At 59.2% G+C, this 22,424-nt stretch overlaps 1 protein-coding gene across 23 annotated transcripts in view; it reads left to right on the top strand.

Moving 5' to 3' along the window:
- The window catches only part of TNS1 (tensin 1), a 218,380-nt gene that overhangs the window by 35,837 nt on the left and 160,119 nt on the right, over positions 1-22,424 (top strand). For 13 of the 23 annotated variants that reach the window (XM_046643901.1, XM_046643903.1, XM_046643902.1 and 10 more), the window contains exons 2-4: positions 3,508-3,672; positions 5,629-5,743; positions 16,992-17,029. In XM_046643901.1, the coding sequence (XP_046499857.1) occupies positions 3,508-3,672; positions 5,629-5,743; positions 16,992-17,029 (318 nt within the window). Of the gene's footprint in view, positions 1-3,507; positions 3,673-5,628; positions 5,744-5,812; positions 5,907-15,225; positions 15,278-16,991; positions 17,030-17,534; positions 17,699-22,424 lie in introns of those variants that run through there. The other 10 variants (XM_046643916.1, XM_046643918.1, XM_046643920.1 and 7 more) reach the window with 4 other exon arrangements.

Genomic DNA, 22,424 nt, shown 5'->3' on the forward strand with positions numbered 1-22,424 from the left:
AAGGCTGCCAAAGTGGAATGTGCGCATTTAACCACTGTGCCACTGGGCCAGCCCCTGGAGACTGCTTCTGACAGTGGTGGGGGTCTGGGAAGACCTCCCCGAGGGGATGAGGCTTGAAGGAGGCCTTCCAGGGTGCCTCGGAGCTTGACAGGCTGAGAGCGGAGGAAGGGCTTTCTGGGAAGAGGGCACAGCAGAGTAGGGGCTCCGGGGTGAGGTGGGCCCAGGGCCGGGGGCTGGGGAGTGAAGCTGCCTCCCCTGCCGGCTGGAGGGAGTGTGCGTTTTTATCTTGGATGCATGGAGAGGCATGAAAGCTTTCTGGGGTGAGGGGACCCCACAGAGCGGTGCTCCTCAGAGGCTGTGTGGGAAGGAGGGACCCAGTGTTGGGGGCCCAGGAGGCTGTTGCGAGGGCCCTAGGCAGAAGCGACATGGCCTCCAGTAGGGCAAAGACAGTGGGATTAACCAGCACGAGAGCGCCCAGAGAGGTTTAGGAAGCAAAATCCACAGCCTGGCAACTGGCTGGACTGGAGGGTGGAGGGCCGGGAGGAGCTGCCAGTGACTCAGAGTTTTCCACTAGGGCCACCAAGAGCATGGCGAGGCTGGCGGGGGGACTGAGCGGGGTAGGAGCTTTGGTTGTCTGTGAAGGTGAGTGGCGTTGGGGAAGCTTGCATTGGAGGTGCCTGGGGACTCCGAGATGCCAGCCTGCAGCTCCACCTGGAGCCTGAGTCTTCCCCATAGAAATGACGGCTGATGCCAACCAGGTCCTGGCGTCCCCACCAAGGTGCTGAGACTGGGAGGGGTGGAAGGCCAGGAGGCAGGGAGAGGGTGGGTGGACCCTCCAGGTCTGTCCCAGGCCTGCTTCTTGGTGGCTGTCTTGTCTAGGCTCATTTCTGCCACATCATCCAGGGAGCCTAGTGGGGGCGGGGCTGGGGAGGTTTCTTGGGAGGGGGCAGGAGTTCCTGAGCTGGAGGATCTTAGGGTTATCAATCCCCTTTCATCACCACCCCCACTCCCACCCCCCTCTTCCCCATGGGGCAGGGAGGAACCAGTGAACAGCGCTTTCCCACCCCAGGGCCCAGGAGTCCCGCCAGAGCTGTCCAAGCCAGAAGGGCCCCACCCCTCTGGCGGAGACTGTATCTGGCAGACAGTTCTGGTAGAATGGGGTGGGAAGGAGAGGATCCCTCCGGAGGGCCAGGAGAGCCTTCTGAGGCTGGGTGTGCTTGTCGCAGGGCTGGGGCTCTGGACCTGGAGCCGGGAAGATGGGCTTCCGGACTGGGACCCTGAACCTTTCCTGGGCTCTGGCTCTCGAGGGAGTGGGCATTGCTGTGGCTGTGCCCCCCTGCCCCAGGTCCTTTAGGAGCCAACCCAGAAGGGGAGGGGCCTGGTGAGCTGTGTGAGGCCACTTGTCGGGGAAGATGATGATCATTGTCACTTGCTGGGCGTGTTCCCATCCTCTGCTGTACCGCAGAGCCACCCGGGGCCAGGGCAGGGCAGACCAGACGCCTGTGTTTCTTCTCCGTCTGGATTTTAACAAATGATTCCTGGGATGCTCTTCTTCCCGGTGAGTCTGATCATGTGTCCTTGCAGCTGCTGCTCCCTTGGTTTTGTTTTGATTTCTGTAGACAGAGGCTCCCCTCACCCCCCAGACCTCCCCTCCATCCTCCTGGGAAACCTTCCGACCTGTGTGGACGACTCTTTCAACAAGATCACCAGACAGCCTGTTTTATAAATTGAGGGGGGCCCCTGCGGGTAGAGTTGAGGTCATGGCCTGGGGCCACTTGCCCAAGGGTGGTCGAGCAGGCCTCCTTGGGCTCGCCAGCCTCCCATGAGGGGTGATGTCTCATGAACATCCCAATCTCTGTAACCGTCAGTGTATCCCGCTCCCAGCTCCCCCAGTCCCTTCGTGGCAGACTGGCCCATTCTTTCCCCTACTCTGTCTTGGTGCTGGTGGTGCCCTTGAGTGGATTCTGACTCCCAGCGCCCTGGGACAGCAGAACTCTGCTCGATCTTTCTGCACCATCTTCTCACCTTCTGGTGCTCCATCAGACAATGCTCTGCTCTGTTCACGGGGTTGTCGTGGCCAATTCTTTCAGAAGTGGGTGGCCAGGTTCTTCTTCCTGGTCTGTCTTAGTCTGGAAGCTCTGCTGAAACCTGTCCATCATGGGTGACCCTGCTGGTATTTGAAATCCTGGTGGCATAGCTTTCAACATCACAGCAACACACAGCCACCACAGTATGACAACAGATAGACAGGTGGTGTGGTTCCCTGACTGGGAAACAAACCAGGCCGTGGCAGTGAGAGTGCCTAATCTTAACCACTAGACTGCCCTACTCATCTACATGCAGATGACCTTGTCCAGACCCCTCATTTTCATTTGAGGACCATGAGGCCCAGACAAGGCCATTAATGTTCTCAAGGCGGCCAGCCTAGAAAGCACATCTCTAGACTCCCATCTGAGTGCTCCCTCAGCCAGAGAGCCAGGATGGGGTGGGGGTAGGGGCCAGAGCATGCCAGGCCATCGCCCAGGAGCTGCTCAGAGGGGCCACGAGCAAGGCCAGCGAGAGTATCTGGAACCTGCTCCTGCCCTCCATCCCGCATGGGCAGAGATTCTGTAAACCCAGATGTTACGGGGTTGGGGAGGCAGGGCGGACAAGCCCAGGCCCCGGGAGAAGGCTAGCATTTGTGCGTCAGTCCAGAAGGCTCTCCCTGCTCCCCAGCTGTGCGCTGGGCGGCCACGGCCCACTTCCGGGAGATCCCACTGACCCACCGTGCTTTGGGGATGAGGCCTCTTTCTCTGGGCTTTGCGGGGTGGGCTGGATCTGGGGTGTAGGCAGAGAAGTCTGGGATAAGCTGGAATGGGGAGTGCCGTCTGACAGTGGGGTGGGAGAGGCGGGCTCGGGGGGTGAGAGGGGCCTGGGACGATGGGGCTTCGTGGCTTCCTGCCTGCCTCCCCAGACAGGCCTTCAACTGAACCCGGGGTCCCCTCCCTGCTCCCTTCCCACCTCCCGCCTGGGCTGCTGCAGCTGACTGGGGTCAGGCCCCCTCGCTGGAATTCTACGACAGATCACCTAGGAGGCCGCCAGCCTTTGAGGGCTGAGATGGGAAAACAGGGGAGGCGAGACCTCAGAAAAGGAGGGGACTCGCCTGCCCCTCCTCGTGGGATGGGGGACACTGAGTGAGGTCCAGAGCTGGGCCGCCCTGCCCCTGCTCCCAGCTTCAGCTCCCAGAACCCAGCCCTTGGGACTCCGGGGACCCAGTCCCTGCTGCCCCGCCTCGCATGCAGGGGCCGCTGCTGGGGCCGCCCCTAAAACACTCCCCCATGCTCCTGCTAACCCAGCGCAGCCGTCCCAGGCGCACGCTGCACTGCCCGGCCCCCGCCCCCCACCGTGGACCCGCTGGAGGCTGGCCCGGGGAAGGGGGGGGGTGCGGGGGGGTCGGCTCAGAATCGGCCGTCAGTCTGCAAGTTTCCTCGGTCTTTCCCTGACGTTGTGACCTTGCTGCTTTTGAAGCTTACAAGCCATTTCACTGGGGGACTGTCCTCGATTGGGTCGGTCTGGCGCCTCCTCGTGACCAGGTTCGCTGGCTCTCCGGCGGGCCCAGCAGGGACGATGCCCGCTCCTGGCCTCCCCCGGCGCACGGTGCTGCTGGTGACGGTCGCTTTATCGCTGGATACAGTGAGTCTGCAGGAAACAGACGTCTCTCCCCTTTGTAATTTAGAAGCATGATGTGGGAGGTGCTTTGAAACTCGTAAATAGCCTGTTCCTCATCAAACTTCCAATTGATTCACTTATTTCACGTGCCAGTGTGGGCTCAGTTAGCCCGTTTCTATCATCGTGTATTTTGATGCTCAGATCTTCCCAGATTTAGCCTTTGGAGGCCCCTTCAAGCTGGTTCCCATGTCCTTTTGTCTGTCTGTGCCCCTTGATTCTGTGGGTCCCTGTACAGTCTCTGCGTGATCTGATCTGATCTCTCATTCTCTGTGGGCGCGTCCTCTTCTCTGTCTTTGTCTCTGCCTTTATCTTGCTCTTCTTTTCCTCCCCTCTGTCTGACTCTGTTGCTTTTCTGTCTGTCTGTCTCTCTGTCTCCGTCTCTCTCTTTATCTCGTTGTCTCTCTGTCTTTCTCTCATTTTGTCTGTGTCTCTCACGGCTCAGTCTCTTTCTCCCAGGACCCACCACAAGTGTCTTCAGACAGGAGTCCTGGACATGCTGGCTTGTGGGACATGCCACCCTCCTCCTCTGAACACACGAGTGGCGCCCTGCCGCTGTCCCAGAGCTGGGAGGCTCCGGAGCAGGGTGCAAGGAGGGGACTGGAAGACAAGAGTCCTCTCCACAGGAGCTGCAGGGCCTGCGGCTGTGTCTCTGTGTCGTGTGCGTGCAGAGAGAGCTCAGAGAGCTCTGTGCCTGGGAGCGGAAGGTAGGGGCTGCCACATCTGTGCTCTGCTGGCCCCTGCTGCCGGAGTGGGGAATGAACCAGGCTGGACACAGGGTGAGGTGCCTTGGAGAGCAGCAGTGCCTGTGGCAGGGATGGCTGCCCTGGGGCCTCCTCTGGGTGCCGGAGCTCGCCAGCCTGCGCCTGGGCTGGGGCCCCAGGGCGGAGGGGGTCCTGAGCAGAGTAGGTGAGGGGCTTTGGGGCTTAGAGGCATTCCCATACACGGTTACAGAGGACAGACCGTCAGAGCTCGAGGATGTGCTGCCCAACCTTGCACGGTCTGGAGGGACCAACTGAGGCCCATGGTGGTGGTGGGGACGTGACTGGCCCAGGGGCTCATGGCAGGTCACACAGAAGGACTGCCAGCCTGCCTCTCATCTCATGTGTGGTGGTGAGGTTTTAAAAGGATATTTAACATATTAGTATTTCCATAATACAAAGAGTAGAAAATGAAAATAAAGATGGAAAGTCCTTCTGGGCTGGGGCAGGAGGTGGTAATGAGGATGAGAGAGAGAACGAGGGACATGGCACTCTGGGGACATGGGTGAAAAAGTTAAGGATTATCGGCAGTGGAATGGATAAACAAATTAGCTGCCTTCAGGTGATGGAATACTACACAGCCATGAAAAGGAAGGAACCACTCCTTTGTGCAGCCACATGGGTGACTCTCACCAATGAATGCGGAGTGACAGAAGCCAGGCACTACAGGACACGCTGCACCATTCCAGTCACATGAAGTTTAAAAATCTGGCAAAACGACTCTTTGGTGATAGCAGTCACAGTAGTATTTACCTTGGGGATACTGACTGGGATGGCCATGGGGAGCCTCCTGGGCTGTGGTTACGTGGGGCATACGTGTGTAAAATTCTATCAAGCAGTACATTTAAAATGAGTGCAGTCTGCTAATAAAGTAAATAAAAGGAAAAAATGATTAAGAAGCCCTGGCCGGGCCTGTGATCCAGATGCGGGGGCTCTGGGCCCCAGGATGCTGACCCCACCCAAGCCTGGGAGCCTGGGCCACACGCACAGCTTCCTCTTTCCCTGGGCACCTCCTCCCAGAAATGGGCTCCGGCCTCTCACCCTGAAGGGGCTCTTGCCTCGCCTCTTCCCCAGTCCTTGATTACTTCTTCCCCAGCCCCCCGACGCCTCCCCCAGGACCGGCCATTGCCCAGACCTAATCACTGTGCCTCTCCTCCCACAGCCAGAGGACCTGGACGCCCCCAAGACGCACCACTTCAAGGTGAAGACCTTCAAGAAGGTGAAGCCCTGTGGCATCTGCCGACAGGCCATCACCCGCGAGGGCTGCACCTGCAAAGGTGAGCAGCTGGTCGGGCCACGGGGCTGGGAGCACGTCTGCATGGGAAGGGCACGGCCTGGGGCCCACCCAGCCTGGGACTCGGCTTTGCGGATGTCCTTGGTGTCCCAACCTGGTGCCTGGGGTTCTCATCTGGGAGGGGATGCTGAGCACACTGATGGCAAGTATGTGGATGGCACATGTGGGCGACAGGTGGCATGGAAATGACGTGTAGTTTGTGGGTGGGTGACTGGCATTACGTGTGGACGGCATGAAGAAGGTATATGAATGGCATACAGATGGCATGTGGATGGCATGTGGTGGGGTGTGTGGATGGCATGTGGTGGGGTGTGGAGATTTTGTGAGTGGGGTGTGGTTGGCCTGTGGATGTCATGTGGTTGGCATGTGGAACATGTGTGGATGGCATGTGGATAGTGTGTGGTGGTGCATGGAGGGCATGTGGATGGTGTGCAGAAGGTGTTATTGGATGTGTGAGTGGCATGTAGAGGGTACGTGGGAGGTGTGTGGGTGGCATGTGGAGGGCATGTAGATGGCACATGGAGGTTGTGTGGCTGCAGTGTGGGAGGTGTGTGGGTGGCGTGTGCCTGGCACCAGGAGTGCTGCAAAGATGCCTAGCGGCTGATTAGGGGTGTGTTTAAGAGGCCCCTAGTCAGAGCTGTGGGGGCGCCTGCTGGCCGCTGGGTGTTTCCCATCACCGTCCTCATGCTCCTGGAATGGCCTGGCGGTCAGCTGTCGCTGCTGCCAGAGAAGTCGCTGTCTTGTCCCGGATCACACAGTGACATCAGCAGGAGGCCCCACACCCAGCCTCGGTGGCTGATGCCATCACCCCCCAGTCGGCCCGCTAGAGGCCTCGCTCTCCTTCACCCCCACGCCCCCTCAGTCGCTGGGTCCCCAGCACAGCTGGACTCTCTGAGTTTCTCTGCGGCCAGTTCAGGCTGCCGGCATCTCTCTCCTGGGGACTGACCGCGGCCCCTTTGCCCCTGTTCCTGGCCCACCCTCTCGGAGCCGCCGTCTACACCGGCTTCCAGCCGGACTCCATGTGGATCCGGCTCTGTCGTCTCCTGGGTAGGGCGTTGGGGGCCCCACGACCTCAGGACAAAGCACAGACCCTTTCCCAGGGCCGCGAGGCCTGGCGGGACCCACCCCTTCCTCAAGTCCGTGCTTAAACCAGCTGCACCTCACCCTTTCCCAAATATGCCAAGTATGTCAAACATGCAGAAGGGGCTGGGCTCTTGCGCCCTGGAGCCTTCGCTCACGCGGTTCTCTCCACCTGGACTCTCCTGTCTGCCTTCCCTCCATGCCATGGTCCCAGTGGGGCTGGGAAGCAGGGCATCAGAGGCTAGGGAGCAATTATTCAAGCACTGACTATTAAAGCGCTCACACCCACGACCTCATGCAATGCTCGCAGTGTCCGGGGCCGCTGGGGTTGCCCCCTGTTTTACAGAGGAGGAAACTGAGGCTCAGAGTAGTTAAGCTCTTGCCAAGGCACACAGCCGGCTGGGTCGGAGCGGGTTTTCGGGGTGTGTGCTGTCTGGCGGAGAGAAGGCTTCCTGCACGAGGAGCTACAGCTGGCTGGTGGGGGCTGGAATGGGTGGGTGGAGGAGAGGGAGTGAGTGTGGGAGGGTGGTCCAGACGAGGCCTGCCATGGGCAAAGGGCAGAGGTTTATGGTCTTCCACCAAAGGGCTGGGACACCCAGCCTGAGTTTAGGGCCAGCAGGAACCGTTGCAATACCAAAACTAGCCGCGGGGTGTCGCCCTCCTCCCGGCAGGTCTGGCTGGGGCTGGCGCCGGTGCCGGTCCGGGGTAGGAGCTGGAGGAACTGCTGCGGGTGGGGTCTGCATGCTGCTCGAATCACTGCCCCCCACTGCCCGCCCCGTGGACCTGCCTTGGCTAGCCTCTGGCCCTCCCCCAGTTCCTTCCTTCCTTCCCCAGCCGGCCTTCCCTTCACCCCAGTGACCCCTGTGCTACTCTGATAGGAGGCTGCACCGGGCAGGGGCAGGAGGAAGTCCTGGCATACTCACTGGGTGACCTTGGGCACATCTCTGGCCGCGTCTTCTGTTACAGTCTCTGGTCCTAGGTTCTCCAGTTGACATGACTGGAGAGCCTGGGTTGAGGAGGCATTTGACCCCATGCGAATGGAAGGTGCCCAAGGTGACCCCGGCTTCACCTGGTTGGGAGCCGGCCCTGCTGGTGTGAACTGGAGTGGAGGGCAGGTGGCCAGTGGGCTGCCAGGCTGGTTTGGCAGCTCTGGGTGAGTTAGAGGGAAGAAAGCCAGGGCCACACTCCAGAGGCACCACCAGGTGTCAGGACTGGGTCATAGAAGGACCAGGGGCGGGCCCAGCAAGGGAGGAGGGAAGACTCCACAGGCCACATGCTCACCCTCAGCAAGAGGGTTGGGGTCATCAGGCCTGGGGGCAGCGTTGGGGCTGCTGGGCTTACTGGTGGGAAACGCAGGAGTGGACCTACTCTTTGTGCTTTGGAATCAGGAGGCCATGGTGGCATGAGATGGACAGACTCCCTGATCCATCCACTCACTCACCCGCCCATCACCCACCCACTCATCCACCCATCTACCCACTGACCCACCCATCCACCCATCCACCCACTGACCCACCCATCCACTCATCCACCCATCCACCCACCGACCCACCCATCCACTCACCCACCCACTGATCCACCCATCCATCCACTGACCTACCCATCCACCCATCTACCTATCCAGCCACCCATCCACCAACCCACCCATCCACTCATCCATCCACCCATCCATCCATCCACCCATCCACCCACCCACTCACCCACTCACCCATTCATCCATCCACCCACCCACCCATCTACCGAGGGCCATCAGGGATGGTTGTCCAGGTCGTATTCTGGCTGAGGGGGCCATTGTGGACTAAAGTCCAGGCCATGTTTTATTCACCAAGCCCAACCCAAAGGGTTTGCTTGGCTCTCTGGCCCATCCTCCAGTCTTCAAGATGACCCTCAGGGTTGATGGCTGGGGGGGATGGGGACGGTGGGCTGTATGGACCATCAGGGCTCTGTGTTCAGGCTCCACGGGGCGTGCAGTTTTGCGGGAACTTCTGCTGCAGGCAGGGGGCAGGGAAGACACTTCCTGGGGTCTAGAGGGACCGGGCATTTGTCCCCTCCCCCTCTGGCTGCCCTGCCCGAAGCTGGGACAGTTCCAGGCCCTGCCCTCTGCTTTTCGCCATTCACTGTAATATGGCTGGGGGGACGGGGGGTGGAAGGTGGGAGTGGGAAGGCAGGCAAGGAACTGGGGTCGAGTCCTGGCTCTGGGGGACTTGAGGATGAATGAGGCAGACAAAGAACTGAGGTGGCGGGATGTGCAGGCATGACAGTGACAGATACAGAGGCAGAGGTCACCGGCCAGCCGTCTACTTTGCCGAGCCTGTTCCCCGTGTGCCGTGGGGTTAATGATAAACCCCGGCCTGCGTCTCTCAGGGGCTGGCTGTGAGGAACACTGAGGCTCTGTGTGTGGCTGTGAGTGTTGGTGTCAGGGACTCAGGCTCCCTGGGGGAGACGGGGCTGGATGGGACAGTGGGAGGAGAAAGGGCCCAGTGCCTTTGCTGGTGCCTGGGCTCTGCCACACAGGCCCTGTGACCTCAGATAAATCACTTCACCACTGGGGCCTCAGTTTCCCGATCTATAGATAAGGGGCTGGGCCGGCAGTGTTCACTGAGGCCCAGACCGTGGGAGGGCCTGGAAAATTCCCTTGCTGGAGTCTGCAAAGGCTAGATAGCACTCCCAGTGTAGGCTGCCACTTCGCCTCCTGCATGCACATGGACATTCATCTGACAATCATGAACTGAGCTCCCTCTGGACTGGATGCTGTGGCAAGTGCTGGTGCCAAGGCCCACCCCTGGCCGGGGAAGACAGACGTGCCATCAGACAATCACAGAACGTGGTGGCAAAGCTGACAGAGGGGTTTCTCTGACTTTGCAGAGGTTTTCCTGTTGGGCTTCAGCAGGGAAGGCATATGTAGGCTGGGTCTTGAGGGGTGTGTAGGAGTTCCTCAGTTCCAACAGTGGGTTTCCCACAGGTCCCTGGGGCAGTGCTCTAGGGAGTTGAGGCCTTGCCCAAGGGGTCTCTAGCCTCCTGCTAGGCTGAAGCCCCAGGGAAGAGAACAGAATGCCACCTCAGGAGCCCAAGGGCTGCCGTCTGGGCCTGGATTGGGGCCTAGACTCACACTGTTTCCCCTCTCCATGCCTCTGGTCAGCCTGGAAGTGGGGACAGTCACCTGCAGTTTTCTGAGTGGGATGCCCCTGGGGAAGACAATTCAGCTCTTATTGGGCAAGCCTACCCAGAAGCCCTCACTGGTTGGATCTGGGGAGACCTTGTTTCAGGGAGCTCTTTCTCGTCTGTTACTTCCTCAGGGATCCCAGCTTCTACCCTGTGTCTGAGGACCTCTGAGGAGTCTTCAGAGGCAGCCTGGTAGGGTGGGAAGACCCTGGGTTCTTGTCCTGGCTTGCTCCTGCCTGGCGGTGTGACCTTGGGTGAGACACTTAACCTCTCTGGGCCTGGCTTTCCCCTTTCTTTAAATGAAGAGTCGGACTAGATCGGAGGTTCTATACTGTGTTCCAAAGGAGCTGTAAGGTTCTTTGGAGATGCTTTAGGGGCCTAAGGGGGAAAACAGGAAATCCAAGGGAAGGCTTAGGGCGCTGGGGCCCCGGCCCTGCCCGCTCCAATCAGAGCAGCTCTGGTTTCAGGAGTTCCATGTATCAGGAGGCAGGATGGTGCGGTGGTCTTGCACTGGGCTCAGACGTCCTGGATTCCAACCCCAGCTCTGCCCCTTTCCAGTGAGAACGTGGGTGGGCGGCTTCACCTCCGTGAGCCTCAGTCACCTCACCTTTAAAATGGGGCACAGAGTAAACCTCCCTCCCCGGCGACTGTGGGGATTAAAGGGGATGACACACACACAGTGTTCACACAGAGCCCGCATGGAACAGGTGCCCGGCAAACGCTGACCAGCATCCCTGGGATTCCACGCAGGGGTCCATCTGCATGAAGGGTTTGCTGCAAAAATAAGTTTGGAAACGACTGGATGGGACTATCTAGAAGGTTTCTTCTAGCTCCAAGCTCAGAGCCACACTGCTCATTGCCCCTGAGACACCTTGGATCAGTCAGGGCTCTCCAGAGAACCAGAACCCACGGGGTGCGTGGATGGATACGTATTTAAGGAACTGGCTCATGTGACTGGGGGGCGTGGCAAGTCCAGAATCCGCCGGGTGGGCCAGGAGGCTGGCGACCCAGGGGCAGGTTGCAGTTCGAGTCCAAAACCAGTCCACTGGCAGAATCCTTTCTTATTGGGGGGGATCAGTCTTTTTGTATTCAGGCCTTCAACTGACTGGCTGAGGCCCACCCACATTATGAAAGGTAATGTGCTTTACCCAAAGTCTACTGATTTAAATGTTAACCTCATCCAAAAAAAGCCCTTCACAGAAACATCTAGAATAATGTTGAACAAATATCTGGGTACCGTGGCCTAGCCAAGTCGACACATAATATAAACCATCACACGCCTCCGGGCCAGGCCGTGGAGATGAGCAGGGCAGGGCAGGGCTGAGGTCCAGTGGGCAGGTGGGCAGCTGAGCTGGGGAAGGAGCAGCGGCCGGCCGGGCGCGCGGGCGGTTATCGCCGGGGTCAGGTGCACACCGAGGCTATGTGCTCATTTTCCGACCCAAGGCCGGGAGGAAAAGGCCATTTAGATCCCAACAATGTTGGCTTCCTGTGTTCCGAGAGGCAGGAAGCCACCCCAGGAGGGAGGACGGGCAGCCCAGTGAGGTGGGGGCTGGCCAGGGGCTGGGGTCAGGGTGCGCTTCTCCAGCCGCAGGTGACCCACGGACTCAGGCATCTGAGGGGCCCCGGGACACGGAGGCTGGGGTTTCCTGGCCCTGTTCCCCCGGAGTGAGAAATGGTGGGGCGGGCATCCCCATCAAGCACAGGCCGGGTGTGTCCTCAGCAGCGTTTGGGGTGTCGTCAGGTTGGACCCGGGTGTCCCCCCTTTCCGGGTTGGAGGGAGGGGACCGAGGGTGGTGCCTGTGAAGCAGAGGCTGGCTCATCACACGCCGGCTCTCACAGCTGGAGGAGGGCTGGAGGCCTTCTGCCCCAGGGCCCTCGCGGAAACGCAGGCCAGTGTGAGACAGCAGGGCGTGGGGGGCACCCTGCGACTGCAGGGAGCTGCTCTGCGGAAAGGCATTCCGAATAAGAAAATAAGTCTTTGCACTTTAAACACTGAGCCAGCCCACGAAGACCAGGGCGCAGGCCCAGTGCATCCTGGAGGTTGCCAGCTGACTGCCTTATTTCCCGAGCAGGGGGCTGAGACCCAGAGAGGGGGACTGACTTGCTTCAGGTCACACAGCTGTATGACAGCAGTCAGGAGGAGAACCCAGGTCTCCTGACTAGGACGTGGGGGCTCCTCCGTACAATAATAATAATGACGGAGGTGACGACGACGCTGCTGGTGACAGCGAGCCCTTCGATAGAGCATCCTCTGGGCCAACCACATATCTTCGCTCATTCCTTCTCAGGACAACCCTGGGAGGTAGATGCTGTTCTTACCCTCATTTTATAGATGAGGAAATGAAGGCTCAGAGTGGTTCAGTAACTTGCCCCAGGTCACAGAGCTAGTGCAAATAAAGGCTCAGAGTGGTTCAGTGAGTCACCCCAGGTCACAGAGCTAGTGCGTGACCTGCATTTGAGCTGGGAGCCAGTCTCCATGCAGCCAGGGAGCAAAGTGGGTGCATGGAGAGCAGGGCCAGTGGGCGAGTGGATGAAGGACCAGTAACTCCCTAAGTGCACCCAGCCCCTCACCAAGCTCCATCGCAGGTGGTGTCTGTACCGAAGCGCTCAGGACACTGACCATGCCCCTGCTGGCCCTCCCAGGAGGGGCCGCAGCTGAAGAGTGGGGCTCACCCGCCTGCTCTCTCTGTCGTCTGTTCCGTTGCCCCAGAACGTCAGCCCCCGTCCCAGGGGTTTCGGCTGGGGAGAATCCTTCCAGTCTGAACTCGACTCCACATTCATTGAGCCCTATCTGTATGCAGACGCTGTGCTAGGGGAAGGGGCAGGATACAACACTGCAAAGTTGAACAGGACCTCCTTTCTGCCTTAGAGAGGCAGCTGGATGTGGGGGAGAACACATCCTAAAGGAATACTTAGTCCTTCAAGGTGATGAGAAATTTCCAAGGGGTGTGAGCTGAGGATTCTGGGAACAGAGAAGAGGGAGGGACCATCTTGGAATGCCTGCTTATCTAGGGAGGGACATTTTGAACTGGGCTTTGAAGGATGCATATGAGTTCACCATTCCAGACCTGCTCCTTGTGGACTCGAGAGTCCATTTGGGGAGTGTGGTGAAGTAGGAACAAATCCCTTTGTGGGCAGCAGCTGGACACGGAGGCACAACTAGGCCATGCAGGCCCTTATAAGTGTGCTGAGGAGCTGGATAGAAGGTTCTAAGCAGGGATGTGATCAGTGTGCACTTGAGAGTGGTCTGTGACTCTGTGGATTGAAGTGGGACAAGGCTGCTGGGGAGACGCGGCCCAGGGCAGGATGAACTGGTCTGAACTGGTGCAGTGGTGGGGGCTAGGGAGGGCTAGGTTGAGATTCAGCACCCTCTTTGGAGGTACTTTCTGGGAGCCAATGACTAATTACTTGGGGTAAGAAAAGGGAGGGAGCTCCAGAGAGGAGCATGCAGGTACCCGGGGAGCGAGCAGGGACCCCGGAGATGGCCTCTGGTCTCAGTTTCCAGCATCGCTCTCTGGCCTCTTGCTTTCGGAGGGGTCCTGTGCTCCAGTCTCTGTATTAGTCATCTGCAGCCGAGTATAAATTACCCCAAAGCTGAGCAGTTTAACACCCATACAAAATTCTCCCAGGTAATTTCCGTGGGTCAGGGGTTCATGAGTGACCGAGCTGGCTGGTTTGGACTCTGGGGGGTCTCATGACATGGCCGTCACGATGCCAGTCATCTGAGGGCCTGACAGGGGCAGGACGATCCACTGCCAAGGTGGCTCGGTTGCGTGCCAGCCTGGCTGGCGCTGGCTGGTGCGGGAGGCCTCAGCTGTTCCCCGCAGGGCCGTGTGCAGGGCTGGTTGAGGGTCCTCAGGACATGGGGCCTGCCCCCCCACAGTGAGTGGGATCTAAGGAGAGAGGCTGAGCCGCAGTGCCTCGGACGCCTGCCCTCAGAAGTCGCACACCGTCATTTCCACAACACCCGACGGGGGACATAAACCTTCCTCGTCACTGTGGGTGGGGACTACAGGAGGTGTGCAGACCAGGAGGCGAGAGACCCTGGGGCCACCTTGGAGGCTGGGGGCCACACTTTCTCCTCCTGGAACACGCTGGAATGGGCTGTTGATCTGGGAAGCAAGAAGCCAGCAGCATGGCATGCCCAGGTTCCAAATTCCAGCAGGAAGGGTGCAGGTTAGAGTAGGAAGCACCGGCCTCTGAGAAAGGGGGCTGAGACTATAAAGGAGGCCTCCGCAGGGGGTCGGGGCCAGAGGGCCTCCTTGGGGTTGGTCAGGTGCTTGTGAAGGTGTAAAAATCCCTCGGCAGGGACCTGGCCACCCCCCAGCGCTGCCTGAGACCTGCCTCTTGAGCTCAGTTTGCGGAGCTTTTGTCTGGGGCCCGGGGGCCAGGGCAGGTCTTCCTTGGGGGCGGGAGCTCTCAAGGGCAGGCTGCTGCATTCCAGCACGCACGGCACTGCGCTCATTGTACGGTAGCTGCCCAGCGAGTGGCACTCAAGGGCGTTGTGGAGTGTCTGCCCGCTGGGCGACAGGCGGGGCGGCCCTGTGGGGTCACGCAGGCCACCACTGCCGAGGGCGTCTGTCCGAGAGGGCGCCGGAATCAGCCCCATGCCTCGCTCCCCCAGCCATGCGCCCAGGCACAGCGCTGGGTCTGCCTGGAGAAAGGGCACCTTCTTGTCATTCCCACTAAGATGCTGTCCTCAGCTCTGTGCCCGCCAGGCTGGGCTGCCTGGGTTGGGGGGGCACTTTTTCTAATTTGCACAGAGACCGTGTTTGGTGCTGTGGGCCTGGAGCAGCACTGTTCTACCTGCTGGGGACACAGGTGAATGAGACAGGCGTGCCCCCTGCCCTCGTGAGTCTAGTGTGGGGGACAGAGTGTACCCAGGATGCCTTCAGACTGTGAGCCGTTCTAAGAAGGAAGTCAGCGGGTGCTGCTGAGAAAGAATAATGGGGGAGCCTACGCGATTTGGGTGGTCAAGGAGAGCCTCTTTGAGGAGGTGGCTTTCAAGTGGATTCCAGAAGTAGAAGGATTTGGCTTGTGAATGATGGAGAGCTGGGGTGAGGAAGGGCACTCCAGGCATCCAGAACAGCAAGTGCAAAGGCCCCAAGGTAGGAAGGAGCTCGGCGCATTCTGCGAACTGTCAAAAGAATGAAGGAGGATGCTGGAGGCCGAGGGCCTAGACTGGGCTTGGGAGGCCTGGAGTGGACACCTGGGGCTGCCTTTTCAGTTGAATATGTGATGGTGCGCTCTGCTGATAACCTGCAAGGAGGTCCAGGTACGGAACAGTGGGCGAGGCCCCAGAGGACGGGGCCTGGGGCTTACTTGGGAAGGCCTGGGATTTGATTAGCAGAGGAAGGGAAGGTCCCCCTCTGTGTGGAGGCCATGGCCCCATGGGGCACCCGCTCGTCCCAAGGCTTTCTCAGTTCCACATCCCACGGCCAGAAAAGAAGGCATGGGGGGTGGGGCTGGGGAGGCTGCTGGTGTCAGAGTGGAAACACCCTCTGGAGGAGAGCTGCCACCTGGGGCAGCAGGGGTGGGGAGAAAGAGGAGCTGAAGGGCTAGACGGATGGGCATGACTTGACGTGGGTGGCCAGGGGTGGAGATGTCCCTGAGCTGGGCTGGGTGGCTGGTGGGGTCGGGAAAGCCTTGCTCAGTGCCGGCTGAGTCACAGGCCTGTGCTGGGGCCAGGACTCAGTTCTGGGAGAGCAAGGTCCCCGGCAGGGCCAGTGGCCAAGGTCACAGCCCAGACTCCACCCAGCGTGGCTCCCAGCTTCTCCCTCACCCCATGGCTGAGCCAGAAGCCTTAGTGGGGGGGGGGGGGGGGGGCTGGGGCCTCTTTTGGCAGCTCTGAGCATCCATCTGTGCCTCAGTCTCCCCTTCTGCGTTCTGCTAGAATCAGGTTGGGGGAACTAGAGAGCCAAGAGGCGCGGGCAGTGGGCTGTGGTGGGGGGCTGTGGCTGTGGAGGATTTGGTATGAAATCCCCTACCTCCCCCTCCCCCATTCTCTAACCAGTGCCCTAACCTACCCACCTCAGCAGGCCCTGGGTGGCCAACATGGCCAAATCAGAGCAGAAGCTGGGCTCAGGAGACCCCTCACCCCATCCGTGGGACATGGGGGGGACCACCAAACCCCTGGGTGGAGGCCCTGGGGGTGGGGCGGGCAGGGCAGGAACATTCCAGGCTGAGGGAACCCCATAGGAAATTTGATTCCAGCTTCTGGTAGTGGGAGGGCAGAGCAAGTTGTGTGTGTGTGTGTGTGTGTTTCAACTCATGCACATGAAGTTTGTGAGTATGTGTGAGCATCTGTGTGTCCATGTCCACGTATCTGTGTCAGCCTGTGCTCTGAGGGTCTTCCATGAAATTGCGTACGTATGGGTGCCCCCAAGTCAGAAGTTTCTCCTCGGGCACGAGTGTGCGTGTGTGTAAGGCTCTACGTGTGTATACGGCTATGTGTGCATGTACGGCTGAAAGTACGAGTGTGAGCGGTTAGGGTGAGCGTCTGTGTGGGTGTGCGCGTGTAAATGTGCATGTGGCGTGCACGGGTCCTCTCCTGGACCATGAATCGGGGCTGTGTGTCTCTCTGGGGGGCAGTAAGTGTGACGGTGGTTCGCGGGCGGCTGCCTGCCTGCCGGGTGTGTGTGTAAGGGGAGAAGGCGCGGCTGGCGTGGGGCCTGGGTCCGGGCCACCTCTGCCCCTGGGGGGGCTGCGGCGGGGGCGTCGGTCCCACTCCCCGTTCCTCCCACCTTCTCCGCCCGCCGGGGGGCTCTGGCAGCGGGGCTGGCGCCTCCCCGCCCGCGGGTCCCAGGCCCCGGCGTCCCCGCCGCCCCCTCCCCTCCGTCCCCCCCTCCCCCCTCTCCCCTCCTTCCCTCCGTCCCTCCTTCCCTCCGTCCTCCCCAGCGCGGGTGCGGGCGGGGTGGGAGGAGATTGCGCCGAGTTTCCATTTCATACCTCGCGGCTAAACTTTCTTTCTGTGTCTCGCCCTCTCGCAGTCTGCAGCTTCTCCTGTCATCGGAAATGCCAGGCCAAGGTAAGGGGCCGCGGGCCGCAGGGCCCCGGGGGGCTCGGGGACGGGGCTGGTGCGGGGTCCCGGGGACGGGCGGGGGCGGTGCCCCGGGCGTCCCCTCCTCCTCTTTGTTTATGCAAAGCCTCGGGGCCCGCAGCGTGCGCAGGTCAAGGTGAAGGCGAGGGCCGGGGGCGGGGGCGGGGTGGGCGAGCGAAGGGAGCGGGGGGCGCGGCGCGCAGTCTCGGCGGCTACCGGAGGTGGCTGGCGGGACCGAGCTCCGAGAGAGGGGCCTTTGAAGGTATTTCCCCGGGTTCTCAAGGCGGGTGGGGTATGGAGGGGGAGGGGGATGCATTTCAATTACCCGGCGGGCCGCGCGGATTGGGCCCTTCTAGAAAAATTCGGCCTGAGGCCACAGCCGCGGGACCCCGAGGGCAGAAGGAGTGGATGGGCAGCTAGGGAATGAGGTGGAAAACGAGGTGGTGCTGGGCCTGGAAACTCCTGAGCGACCATCCCGCTCTTTATTGGCCAGGTCCCTCTTTGGTCCTCAGTTTCCCCACAGTGTTTCCTGGCTGGTCTTGGTGGGAGAGGAGAACCGCGCGAAAGCCAGAGGGACTGCTGAGTCCTGGTTGGCCAGGCTGGCTGGGCCCTTGCTGCATCCTCTCAGGCCTGGACAGAGGAGTGATGGATCTGCAGGTGGCTGCTGCTTGGGGGTCATGGGGGTGGAGGGGAGCGATGACACCAGGATGCATTGTGATGGATTATTGGGGAAGGAAACTGTTCTGCTGGATGGGCTCAGCTTTCTGGAGGTGGAAATGCTGGGCCTTGCTGTCATAGGCAGTGGGTCTCTGCACCGTTTGCACCGCCCCCCCCCCCCCCCCCGCGCCGCCCCCCTCCCGCCCCCCCCCTCTGCTGGAGTTCCCTGAACGGAAGGAGGCGGGAGGATGCCTCCAAAAGGAGCTTTGAGCAGTTGAGGCCCAGTATCTTCTGGTGCATCTCATGCTCTGCTTCTTATTGGCTGGGTGGTTTGGGGGAAGTCATGTGACCTCTCTGAGCCTCTGTCTCATCCTCGAGGATGTAGGAATAAGAGGTTGTTAGGAGGATGAGGCGGGATGGTGTGTATGAAGTGCCCAGCACAGCGCCTGACTACTGGTAGGCGCTCTAGAACATAGGGATGGATTCTCATCTTCTGGTGGCTCCAGGGGCTGGGTATTCCCCTGGAGGAGATGCTCTGGGAGCAGCAGGTCTGCCGGGACCCCACTTCCTCCCGAGGGACCTTGCTGGAGCAGAGTGCGCAGCCTTGCTGGGCGCTCCCGATGGGCGAGCTCCAGGGTGAGGGCTCTCCCGCCAGCGGAGGTGCAGGGGGCCTGGCCTGCGGCGGCCACATCTCTACAGTGTCTGCCCCTTCCAGCTTCTGCTCTTCTGGCCCCTCAGCCTTTTCTTCCCAGGTGGGGCGTGAGCTTCTGCTTCCCCCTGCATCTCTCTCCTGGCCCTCTCCACCCAGAGTGGAGTTTTTCCACCCAAACCCCAGAACCGCCCGGCGTCCTTGCTCCTCCCCAGTCTACCTCCTTCCTCCCCGCTTCCTGCACCTGTTTCTCTTAATAACAATGAACATTTGTCCAGCGCTTTCAGCCTTAGAAAGCACTTTACATGCATTATCTGATGTTATTCTCTTAATTCCATTAGAGCGTGAAACGAGCCAAAAGATCATGTTGTTTCACAAATAAGGAGACCCTGGCACCTGCAGGTTGAATGACTCTCTCAAGGTCTCATGGTGGAATTCCCAACCATCTCTGTCCCCGGGCCTTTGCACTGCCTTCTGGTCGTCCCTTCTTGCCCACCAGGAGGTGTGTCTTGGTCTTCCCCGGCCCCTCCCCTTTGCCTCCATCTCTCACAGCAGCAGACATATTCAGAGAGGATAAGAGGATGAGCTTACTGGCAGGGAAGGGTCTGAGAAGGCAAATGGGGGCCCCAGAGAAGTGTGACAGAAGACGGCCCCTTGCAGTACAGCAGCCTCCTGTGTGGAGGCAGAGGGAGCCCAGAGAGGACTTCTGGGGGGCGTGGCCTGCCTGGCAGGTCTCACGTGTGCTGGGGGCTCCGAACGCCCCAGGCTGCAGCCCACAGGCTGCAGCCCACCCCAGCCTGGGGCTGCTCTGCCCACCAAGGAGACCGTGGCCTGGCAGGGCAGCGGCCGGACTGACAGATGGGACTTTTTATAGGATTTTCCTCTGTAGGAAATGGGACCCACCGGTGGTATGAGCTCCACCCAGCCGGCAGGTCTCTCTCCTAAAACCACAGCTCTTGCTCCCGCCTGCCTTCTCCTGCTGGGAGGGCGGTGCGCCCCAAGCACACAGCAGAGCTCTGTTCTCTGGATTTTATGGCCCCATCAGCTTGGAGGTCATCTCCCCATCCCCCTGCCTCTAGACAGGATTCATTAAACACATGTTTATCGAGCTCTTTCGATGTGCCGGACACTGCTCTAGGAGAACAGGACAGATTAGGCCTTTGCCCTCATGGGACTGCCATTTCATCGGGGAGATGGACAATAAACAGGCAAACAGATTTGGAAAGAAACGAGCTAGAGCAGTGGCTCGGAGAGTGATTAGGCTGGGGGGCCAAGGAACACTTCTCAGGGGAAGCGCTGTGTGAAGTGAGACCCAAATGATGTCAGGGGAAGAGCAGGTGCAAAGGCCCTGAGGTGAGATGAGCCTGTCATGCTTGAAGGAAGGCCGTGTGGCTGGAGAGTAGTGAGCACTGAGGGCTCTGAGCACAAGAGGTATGACTCGATCTTCACTTGGAGAAGGCCACTCTGGCCTTGCACAGGCCGGGGGCAGTGGGCCTGGAGGCTGCTGAGGTTGCCCAGGTGAGAGGGGCTGAGGACTTAGTCCATGGTGCTTGCAGGAGAGACAGTGAGAAAGGGCTAGGTCTGGGGTCCATTCTGGGGTTGAGGCCGGGGCCTGGCTGATGGGTGGGGTGTTGGGTGTGAGAGACAGAATGGGCTCAAGGATGACTCCCAGGTCTTTGGCCAGATCAGCAGGGTGCACGTGGCTCCATTGGCAGAGATGGATGAGGTATGTGAGAAATTTCCAGGGAAGAGGGCTCCAGGGTTTCTGCTTTGCTGGGTCTCTTGTTTCACAGTTCTTCTCGTATAGACTGGGGACTCCATGCTGATGTTGACCCTCTCCTGCCCTCGCCAGTTCAGCCCACTGTCGCCATCCCTCTAGCAAGGGGCTGGTTCTGGTTGCCTTAAGATGCTCCCTTCCAGACTGTTGCTGCATCCTGGATCCCTGGCTCTGTGGAGGCTGTAGTATTTATCCATAGCATTATGATGTAACAAAGGCCCCTCAGGTATAACTTCACTCAGCAACAAATGTTCTCCTCTCCTACTGTTTCTGTGGGTTAGAAGTTTGGGAGTGCCTTAGCTCCCTGGCCTGGAGTCTCAGGGGTGGCAGGCAAGATGTTGGCCGGGGCTGCAGTCATCTGCAGGCCCGACTGGGGCTGGAAGACCCGTTTCCAGGGTGGTCCATTCATGTGGCTGGCGGGTCAGGGCTGGCTGTTGGCGGGTCTCGGTTCCCTGCTCCATGGACCTCTCTCACGTCATGGCGGCTGGCTTCCTCAGAGTGGGTGACTCCAGAAAGAGCAAGGTGGAGCCTCAGTGTCTTCTGTATCTTAGCCTTGGAAGACAAACACAGTCATTTGTGTAATAGCCTGTTGATTACACACCTTGTCCCCAGTGAGTGTGGGAGGGGCCCGTGTGAGGATGTGAATAGCTGGAGGTGAGAGTCAATGAGGGCCATCTTGGAGCCTGCCCACCACGGAGGCCAGAGAGAGGGCCAGGCTGAGCCGGCACGTGGGAGGCCGAGCGAGTGCGTTGGGAATCAGACGTACCTGGGTTTGAACTCGTCTCTGCTGCCTTCCAGCTGTGTGAGCTGGATTGTAGGGCGTTTAATGCACACTGGCACATAGTAGGTGCCTTCCTCCTTTCTCGGAACCATAGCCGAAGACCAGCAAGGAGCCCAGATATTCTGTGCCCAGTTCTTTCCTGCTGAGACCTGCTGGAGAGAGAAAGCTCAGTGCTGGTGGAGGAGGGGCCTCAGTGCCCGGCTCGGAGGAGGTGTTAAAGACACGTTTATTGCACAAGGGAGGGTTGAGAGAGATGTTGCATCCTCAGCTTCTAGAATAGCGCCCGGCCCATAGTAGGGGTTCTAATGAAGAAGTAAAGGGGTGGAATGGAGGAAGGTTGAGGAACAAGGGTTTCCTATACAAGGACAGGCTGAGGGGGCGGAAGAGAGCTGGAAAGAGGAGCAGCGAAACCATTTTTAAATTCCCATCCAAAGGGCCCTCCTTCCTCCGGACACAGACACGCTCCAAGTAAGGGTTCTATCATTTGCGTTTCCCAGTTGGGGTGTGACTTCTCACTGTCAGTACACAAGTTGATAAATCAGCACGTGCGTGCGTATGAGCCAGATGGACACTTAGACCATTTCCAGCACCCGGAAGGGCCGGTGCGCTCCCCTCCCGCTCAGGGCTTCCCAGGGGTCCTTGCTCTTCTCACTTGTATCAGCAGAGATCAGCTTTGCCTTTTTTTTTTGACTTCATGTAAATTGAATCATACAGCGTGTTTACATTTGTGTCTGGCTTATTTCTCGCAACATGATGTCTGGGAGGCCCGTTTGTGTTCTCAGGGGTGTCAGCCGTTCGTTCTTCTTTATTGCTACATTGTATTCCGGGATATAAATCAACCACAATTTATTTATCCATTCCGCTGTTGATTGCCACTTGGGTTGTTTCCAGTTTGGGACTGTTAGAAACAGACCTGCTATGAACGTTTCATCATCTGTATCTATGGGGAGCTTTGTAATACACGGAACATTTTCACGCACCTTCTCAGTTCTGTGAGGTGGGCGGGGCGCATGGTAGCCCCATCTTACGGATCCAAAGTTGAGGCCCAAGGAGGGTAACCAGCTTGGCTAAGGGCATGGGCGCAGAGGCTGTCTACACCCTGGGACAGAGGCTGGGAGCAGGTGAGAGGGGAAGAGCGGATGAGGGCAGCGAGAGAAGCAGACAGAGAGAGGGGGCTGGTTCCTGGAAACCCCGCCTTCCGCCTCTCCCCTGCATCACTTGAAGGAAGTGGATTCTAAGCCTCTTAGTCCCCACCCTTGTGTCTCCTGGGTCCTTATCTGTCCCTGATTGTTTCTCTCCTGTGGAGGATTTAAAGTGAATGGCCTGGGATTTGCCTGCCACTTTTCCTCGAGCGCATGCTGGGTGTGCGTGCACACAGCTTGGTATGTCTTCTGGCTCGCTCTCCTCCTCGCTGCCCTGCTGGATGATCCCACCACCTCAGGTTGTGGAATTCTGTATTTATTTACATATTTATTATTTTAAAGGAGACTTTTAATTTTAGAGTCCTTTTAGATTGACG

The sequence above is a fragment of the Equus quagga genome, chromosome 17 (assembly GCF_021613505.1).
Source record: "Equus quagga isolate Etosha38 chromosome 17, UCLA_HA_Equagga_1.0, whole genome shotgun sequence".
NCBI lineage: Eukaryota > Metazoa > Chordata > Mammalia > Perissodactyla > Equidae > Equus > Equus quagga.